We start from the raw sequence: 9,710 nt of genomic DNA on the forward strand, positions 1-9,710 counted from the left end.
ACTCCATAGTATATAAAGGCATCAGGATCATCGGGTTGGGATGGGTTTAATTTACCCCAACCCCATTCCAACCCAATAGATGCGGTTTGAACTAATTTTGTATCAATTATTTGTCAAGTTGCTTCGGGTTAAGTTTTTTTGGGGTTTTTTGAGTTGGGTTGGTTGGGTTAGTCGGTTTCTTGAGCACCCCTACTCTTAAGTAGAGATGCATAGGTTTTAGGTTTTTTGGGTTAGGATCGGATCAAAAAAGCCCATTTTTTATGCTGCAAAAAGGAGCTAGGTGTAAACAAGTCCAGCTCCGGCCGGGTTGGGATTTGGGGCATGAAACTAGGCCTCAATTTTTTTTGGGTTGGGCTTTGGATCGAAGACTTTATACATTTCTAGTTCTCTACTCTTTAGGTATGTATTATGATAATCATTTTGTTTCAAGTATACATGTATGCTAGAGCTGTTTATGGACGGAACGACCCGTTAAACCCGACCCCTCCGGTCCGTTAAAGATACGGGTTTAGACAACCATTATTGAGGAAATGCACGGGCCCGAGTTTAATATACAATATATTATGTTTAAAAAAAAAATATAGCCTAAACATATATACTCAAAACTTATAAATATCATCATTTTAGCAAACAAATATTATAACCAACATTTGCTGATTACAATTGTTCAATAGGAACACGAACCGTCGAAAAAGCGACGTAACTATGAGAGCTCCAATGCCCATGTATACGATTCTTACAAACGAGAACTTTATAGAAACCATATGCTCTTCGGTTCACATATCGCCCCTGAAGTATGGCCCGTTGAGAAACGAGCTCGAGAAAGTTCCTCCACCATTCGGGAAAAGTGTAAGCAAACATATGAGCCCAAGGACAACCCCCCAAGCATACCGATCATCGCCTAGAGGGGTAATTTCGTCCTTTGCGGGTATTTCTTCTCCGCCTCTAGAAAATGTCGCAAAGAGCCCCCAAGCCAAACAAAGGACACTGCCATTGAGACCACCGATGACTAATAGGAAAGAAGTGGCAAAAGATAACAGGGCGGCCTTGCTCCTACCAAACATGGCTTGAGCCATCCGACCTCCTTCGAGTCTTCCACATGGTAACAAGTTCAACGACGTCACCACCATTCCTATATCAAATGAAAACAAGCTGAAATGTTTGAGACTAAAAGAGAAGAAACATGAAACATCAACCAACGGGTTGTTTACCAAGTGGTTATGGCCTCTTATCGAGTAAAAGCGTAGCAAATAGCAATAAGGTGAACCGGGAGGCTAACGGCTCAGTTGGACCAACCCTGTCTAAGTAACCTTGTTTCAAGGCTCATACGATGAGCGGGTCATAGAGCATATTGTCAAGAAGCAAACAAAGAAAATCTTGGCCATGGCTCCCTCGACCAAACCAAACCAATCCAAACCCAACCCAACCCAACCCACATAGAGGTATGGTTACGTTCCGGGGAGGGTTAGATGCATGCAGACTATTGTGAATCCCAAAGCACGTAAGTTAACTATTACTTGAGAACTTTCCAATAACGGAAACGTTGCAGGGAGACTCACCTAAAAGCCCAGCAAATGCAAGAGGATCAACGGGAACCCCAACGCCTTCCACAGCATAAGGCAACACGTTGCCTAGATCATCCGTGTATGGACCGACAACAAATTGGATGAAAGAAAGCAACGGGTTATTGTAAAAGAATTGCGGTCTTATGTACCTGCATACCAACAATCCATAACAAATTATTCAACCGAGCAAATAAAGAGTCTAAGCCTCAGGACTCCTCCCTGTAGGCGTCCGAGTTTTCCCTCGGTAACCGGGGATTTTCGTGACTGTTATCTTCACGGCCCCACAAGATTAATCGTGTGGGCAGGCTGGCAGACACCCACAGCTACCAAAAGAAAAGAAAACTTACAGAGCATTATCTCCTCCATTGAAGCTACCATCAGCAACGAAAGCCGCTACTGCAAGTGCCAGTGACGTCAAATAAGCACTGGCGGTTCGTGCCACTGGAATATCGAAAAGAGCCTTTTTGTTAGGGAGAAGAGACTCGTAGTTATTCATAACTCCCAAACACCCCGTCCACGTAGATGGGACGAGAAAAGACGGACTGAGTTCAACACCATATCTTGCTGCTGTTACCCGAGTAGCTATCTGCAGAAATAATAGATACAGTTTGACCAGTGAAGTCAATTATAGCACCATTTAAAGTCAAAATCGATATGGAATTCGTGCTTAATTTATAAAGATCAACTGTTTCATATCCATATAATCTTTATAGATTGCAATGTAACCATCAAATATTTGATGACATTGACCTTAAAGAAGTCATAATGTTGTTGATAAACTTAGTATCCAAGTTTTTGAAAAAGATGACACAAAAAGATGTACCTCTGAAACACCTAAAATGGTTAGGAAGCCGCCGAAGAGTGGCACAACGTCTGCTAGGTAGTCGTTAAACGTCGCATCAGGCTTAAGGAAGAAGCCACTCATCAAAGCAATCGTCCCAAAAGTGGTCACGGCTAAGGCTACTGCACTAACATAGCCCGATGGGGTGCTCAATTTCGTTAACTCGAACTGGAGATCTATCTCTGATCTCGGTTGTACCAAGCAAACCTTTTGACAAATGATAACAAGAAAGAAAGAAAAAACATTCTAAGAATAGTGTTCGAGAAATTCTCAATGCCAGAAACAAATGAATGGGTGGTGTTGTTTACTTTTTTTATCTGAACAAACAGTCTGAATAACATAAATGACCAATTTACCCTCCAATATTAATTATTTGAATATCAAAACAAAAAATCATAAAAAGGCCGAAGATAAGGTGTCTCATGGGAAGGAGGCAGTGCTTTAAATAAGGGGTAGCAGTGTCATTTTTTGGCCGAATGGAGACAACACACACCATTTCTATCTGTGCAATTAAGCCATGTTCTGTGCGAATAAGCCGTATATGATCAGAATCCAGTTACCTGTTTTGTGATATCATTAGACTTTTCCTCCATGAACCATAAAACAACCTCCCTTCCTGCAGCTTCTGATAATTTCTGTTCCAATGCTGGGATCACTTCTTCAATGGGTCTCCTTAAGTTTCCAATAAAAATTCCCCCATCTCCAAATCTCCTTACATCCGTTGCGAAAAACGTAGTAAACCCAAAACAGCTTTTTAACTGCCATTCAACAATTACAGTATATTAACATACGTGTTCAATATTTACTGTACTCCATATCAATCATGAGGACGAAAAAAGGCCCATTTGACACAAGAATTCTGGGTTAAAATCAAGATCATAAACATATTCTCCAAGAAATGTAAAGAATTCACATGGGTTTTCAAGATTCAGTAATGGTTTCACCTTGTTGAGATCAAGAGCCTTGAAATGCTCTTCTGCTTTCTCTAACCTCTGTTTCTCTCTAGACAAGTTATCACGAACCAGCTGATTGAAAACCCCCATGATTGGATTATCGCTGCTTCTCTCCCTATCAAGCTCTTTCAGCTTCCTATCTGTTCTTTTCTTTTCCAGCTTAATCGCAGCCTCGATCGAAAGATTACCCATAAATTTCTTGAACTCATCATCAGCCTTCCAATCCAATTCTTGCTGCTCCTCCTTCCCTTCGCCTTCATCGCCATTTTCTTCACTCAGTTTAGACCCCATATGGATTTCACCCTTTTCGTTTTCAACCGAAGCTACAGTCACATGGGATTCTTCTGTTTCTTTCTCGGCTTTGACAGAAATCTGGAGTCTTTTAGGGTTTTGAAGTGTAAATGAAGTATGAGATTTGTGAAAAGAAGGGGGCTTAAAGATGGAATTGATGGGTATAATTCGTGGGTTTCTGCTATTCTGAAGTTGTTTGCATGACCATGAAGAAACAGAGTGGGAGAGTGGTAGAATGGAGCCAGCGGCGGCCATTGTTGGTAAGATTTGCTGAAAAAGGTGAGGTGTGAATAGCAGAGCAACATGATGGTGCAATTAAGGTAAGGGGTTGTGGATCGATCGGAGATTGATCTAGAAACCTGGAGAAAGGTTACAGATGTATGCATATTGGCTATCGGCAAGAAATGGACAAGACTGCAAGAACCCACAACAACACGAAATTGGTAATTTAGGGGTTAAAAGGTTCTCTTTTCAATACACTAGAAGATACTCATCTAATACATCGACATAAATTTCGATTTTAATATTTTATTTTATTTTTTATTTCTATTAATGTTATAATATAATTTTATTTGTTTTTAAGAAATTAATAATAATTTTATTTTTAAATAAAATATAAATTTAAAAATATCATAAAAATTTGAAAAAAATATCAATGTTAACACAAATCAACTATTTAAAATTCTTATTTATTATGTAATTTATTTATTTTTATTATAATTTAATTTAAGTTTAATAATGAAATAATTTATTTTTAATTTAATAATATAATATTTTATAAAGATAATAATTAAGTATTCGGTTAGAAAATGATTATCCGCATTATATTTTAGATTTTTTCTATTTATAATAAGATGTTTATCTTGTATTTTGATTATGTATATTTACAGTTAGTTACATGAATTCATATATGTAGTTTTAATAAGTTGTGCTTATGTACAAGCTACTTGTAATCTTGAGTTTTAAGTAATATGCATTAATAAGCAGTACTTTATGCATAAAAATGGTTTTTAAGAGTTTTTGTCAAATATTTTATAATATAGTATAGTAATTCAAGTTCAATAATGAAATAATTTATTTTTGGTTTAATAATATAATATTTTATAAAGATAATAATTAAGTATTCTGTTAAAACTCAATAATTATCCTAATTATATTTTAAATTTTTTTATATTTAAAATAAGATGTTTATCATGTATTTGATAATGTTTATCTGCAGTTAGTTACACGAATTCAAATATGAAGCTTTAATAAGTTGTACTTACGCACAATCTACTTGTAATCTTGAGCTTTAAGTAACATGTATTAATAAACAGTATTTTATGCATAAAAATTGGTTTTTAAGAATCTTTGTCAAATGCTTTATAAATAGTATAGATTTAATTTCATAATTCTTTGAGAATTTTTTTTTACCTTTTTCTTAGAGTAAAAAAGGGATTTGGTTCTTGTGCTTTGTTGGTTTTTATAAAAATTATATTATTAAACCAAAAATTAAAGAAATACATAAAAAGAGAGAAATTTTAAATAGTTAGTTTAATATTAATATCAATTTTTTTTTACTTTTTTATCATATCTTCATATTTATATTTTATTTAAAAATGAAAACATTACGCTTTCTCAAAACCACATAAAACCGTATTATAACATCAACCTAGACAAAGAAAAAACGAAACATTAAAATCGAGACGTATTGCTACATTGTGTGAGAACCCTTATAATATATATATATATATGTGTGTGTGTGTGTGTGTGTGTGTATGTACACACGTAATACATATTTTTTTTGAAAAAAGTATATATTCACTGTATATTAGAATCAAACTAAAAGTATAATAATTAATATATATTAAAGTATAATAATTAATTAATCTAATAAATTCATAGTATAGAATTTTTTTTTTAGACTTAATCACGGATTTGGTTCATGCGGTCTGTGTGGGTTTTACGAAATTGGTCTCTCGAGTAAAGATAAAAAAGGAAAAAGATGAAAATGCCCTCAAGATTAATGGATAAACTGAATGGTTGTTAGAGAGAGGAACCAATTCGTTACAAAACGACATACCATTAATCCAAATCTATAATAAATGAAGTTTAAGGATATTTTCATAAAAACCACCAAACCATAGGGACCAAATATGTAATTTACTTTTTTTTTACTTTGAAAAGTCTGTTAAAGAGTAACCAAATTTGTATTTTGAAGCATCTATAGATAATATAATAATAATATTGAAGCTTTGATAGGAGTGTTCATGGGTTGGGTTTATCGGGTTGAAGATATTTGAACAACTCAATCCAATGCTTGTGGTTTGAATTTTTTTTAACTCAACCCAAACCAAAGTGCAACCCAACCCGTATGGGTTGGTCGTGTTAGTCGGGTTTGTCAGGTTGATATTTTGCTACATTAAAATATTATTTTAATCTTGAATATGTTATTTTTCTACTCATAATTTCTTTTTCATCACCAACCATTTGATACAACTTATCTATATTTCTTACGTATATCACATTCAGTTAATTTTCTCAATTTACATATATATGTTCACAGTTACTGAACATATATACGAATGAGTTATATAGAGATGTGAATAGATTGAAAATATGTGTATATGAAAAACATATATGAAAGTGTAATTGTCTAATTTATATATTAATAGAAATTCAACAATCATATTACATCCAACAAATAAAAGAATATCGGGTTCATCGGGTTGGGTGGGTTCAAATAATAGTAACCCAATATCAATCAAATACCTACGATTTGATAATTTTACAACTCGATTAAACATTTGGTTGCTTTGAGTTGAGTTATTTTGTATTGGATTGAATTGGGTTAATCGGGTTAGTCTGGTTTTTGAGCACCCCTATGCTTTGATATTGTAATGGGCTACTATTTTATAGCTGAAGCATTTTATGGCCCAAACTTATTTTTTTAAACAAAGAATTGGGTCCAATAAATTCTAGTTTTCCCCGTGCATGCCTTTCTGCTTTTCTAGTGGCTCTCATATTTGAATTTTAGTCGATTAATAATAGATTTTAATTCTATAAACAATTTAAAAATACTTTTTTTAATTAAAAACATTTAATTTAAACTACAATAAAGATTGATAATAAACCCAACAAAATGGAAACCAGAACATCTGATTCTAATTTAAGATCGTTTCCAAGTGTTTGTTGGGTGTCATTTATCTGGATAAGCATGGTAAATATCGAGAATCTTATCTGGTAAGTGAATGAGAAAACTCTTATCCGTTAAACGCTTACAATTACAGTGTAAAACATATCTAGCAACAATCCATTTTAATGGTCGGAGATAAAAAAAGAAAATTGTTTTTAAATAACGATTAATTACATATGCAGATTAATTATTAATTAAAAATATGAGAGAAATCATTTTTTTTAATTAACCTGGATATCCAACCCGCTATGGGAGCCGACTAATCCCAGGACGACCACCTACTTTGCAGATAGTCAGGAGTCACTGCATTTGAACCTTCGTGGCCACAAGGGGATTTTTATTCCTCCTTAGATTTGAACCTGAGACCTTATGATACTTTTAACATTTGGAGCCAAGTTCAAACCAATGAGACACCACCCTTATGGTTGAGAAATCTTTTACATCAAAATTAATACCGATATAACATCAAAAGAGAAGTTACTAAGAGGCAAAAGGGTAAAATCATAATAAAAAAACAGCAATAAAATTGTAATAATTATTTTGGAACATCCAAAATAAAAATGATTAATGGCAACAAAACTCCTTGAAACAGTATACATAATGGTTTGGACAGTTTATTCGTTTAGCCATTCGTAAATGTTTCTTGTATGGCTTAAGCCAAAATGACTTTATAGAGTAAGCCAAGACCTCTCATTTGTCCCCATTAAGGCACCTCAAACAAATTAATGCCATAAAGAATCCAATCTTATTTCTTTGCCTTCCTCAAACTAACAACTTAATTCATACAGACCTTAATAAAAATAGTAAATAAGCCCTTATTGAAATTGCTTGGTTTGATTTGATTTTATAATGACAAAACTATGAAAATTTATAAACCAAAGTCGTTCCTCCTCGTTACCTCTTAATGATCGTCCATCGGTAAATACGTAAATATTTTAAATTGGTAAAAGGTTATTTATAATAAAGGAGAAACCTTGTTTAGGTTTTGAAAAATAACGTGTGTTTGTTTTTTAAGAGGTGCTGAAGTCTGAAATCTTATTTCACTTTTTATTAATAAGAGGTGGGTGATAAAGTCTGAAATCTAAATTAAGAAGACTGTTTGTTTTTGTAAACTGACAAACGTTTGAAATCTGAATCGATAGTTTGTTTTTGTAAAATCAGGTGCAAATTTTTTACAAAATTCTCTTGATTTTCATAAAACTATCATTGCTGAAGTTCATCACAGTAATTGCTTAACAGATGGAACACGGTAAGAACCTTTTGGATACTTTTCAAACTTTCAATACTATCGGGAATGCCGACGGTGAGTCTGCTTGTGGAAAGGTCGATACTTTTCATACAGGATAGATGCCTGATAGAAGTTCTTGTTTCATATTAATCTTCTAAGCTAACGTATACGTACAAAAATTATATATATATATATATATATATATATATATAGAGAGAGAGAGAGAGAGAGAGAGAGAGAGAGAGAGAGAAGGTGGGGACGTGCATTTCACATGGGTGATTAAAGGACGGTGGCGTCCCTGGTGGAGAAAGAAACAATAGCCAAAAAGAATCAAAGAAAAGAGGAAATAAGATGAATTAAGATATTAGCTTACCTCTTATTTATTCAGACTCTATAAGTGAAAAGAGGTTTAGGGAAAAAAAACAAATAAACCGAATTACAAAACGTTTGAAAGAATCAAACATAAGTGATAATTAAGAGCTGAAAATGAAAAAAAAAATGAAAGATAAACACACAAACCTTCACAAGCCCAAATAAATGCTTTTATCTTTTATTTTTATTTTTTTTAATATTCGTAAACTCTCGTTATTTCTTTTAATTCATTATCTGATGGATGATTTTTCGTCATAAACACAATATTTGATACCGTTTTCTTCGAAGGTTTGTATTAGGTCAATATAGTCAACGAATCAAGCAATTCGTTTATTTTGTATACCGTTTTCCAATAGTTAAATAACAAAAACATCTCTATCTTCTTTTTCTCGAAAGAGAAAACACGAATGGATCAACAAAACGCTGTCCAATTTTTGGTATTTTCTGTATCGTATAATTTGATAATGTCAGTATTTGATTTTATTTAATTGTGAATAAAAAACGATTTTTCATCATAAACGCAACAGTGACATATGTTTCTCATTTTTGGCATAAGGTTAATATTTATACGACATTTTGTAAGGCGTGCATCTTCGTGCTTTTGCTTGTGATCGTTGGAAATTTTAGTATAACGTCAACTGCATGATGATGTTGTGTACAAAATTGGTAACGACGGACCACTTTTTCACACACACACACATAGACTTGGGGTCACGTGAAACCAGTTTGTTTTCGTGAGAGCCATGAGACTACATAGGTACACATTTTTACTAAAACTAGAAGGGTACCCGCACAATGCAGCGAGATACATCTTGATTTTAATATTTTATTTTATTCTTTATCTCAATCAATGTTATAATACGGTCTTATGTGATTTTGAAAAAAAACGTTGATGTTTTTATTTTTGAGTAAAATATAAATTTGAAAATATCATAAAAAATTGACAAAAATCTATCGATATTAGTATTAAATTAACTATTTAAAATTCTTCATTCTTTATGTAATTTTTTAATTCAATTTCTTTTGTTATAATTTAAAGTTCAATAACGAAATAATTTATATTTGGTTTGATAATATATTTTTCTTATAAAAATAACAACTAATTATTTTGTTAGAACTTGATAATTATTCTAATTATATTTTATATTTTAAAATGAGATGTTTATCCTTTATTTGATTATGTTTGTCCGCAGTTAGTTACACAAATTCAAGCATGGAACTTTAATAAGTTGTACTTATGCATAATTTACTTGTAATTTTGAATTTTAAGTAATATGCATCAATA

The 9,710-nt window shown here is 32.9% G+C and overlaps 1 protein-coding gene across 1 annotated transcript; it reads right to left on the reverse strand.

The window, feature by feature from the left end:
- Positions 1-606: 606 nt before the first annotated feature.
- LOC112500889 (probable zinc metallopeptidase EGY3, chloroplastic) lies at positions 607-3,910 on the reverse strand. Its single transcript, XM_025104498.1, has 6 exons — positions 3,351-3,910; positions 2,967-3,164; positions 2,389-2,613; positions 1,913-2,151; positions 1,560-1,714; positions 607-1,132 (listed from the first exon to the last, which is right to left on the reverse strand). Exons 1-6 carry the CDS (start codon positions 3,903-3,905, stop codon positions 777-779), a joined length of 1,728 nt encoding a protein of 575 aa, XP_024960266.1. The 5' UTR covers positions 3,906-3,910; the 3' UTR covers positions 607-776.
- Between the last annotated feature and the right edge of the window lie 5,800 nt (positions 3,911-9,710).

This window comes from Cynara cardunculus (assembly GCF_001531365.2).
Source record: "Cynara cardunculus var. scolymus isolate 2C chromosome LG 17, CcrdV1, whole genome shotgun sequence".
In the NCBI taxonomy this organism is placed as follows: Eukaryota; Viridiplantae; Streptophyta; class Magnoliopsida; order Asterales; family Asteraceae; genus Cynara; species Cynara cardunculus.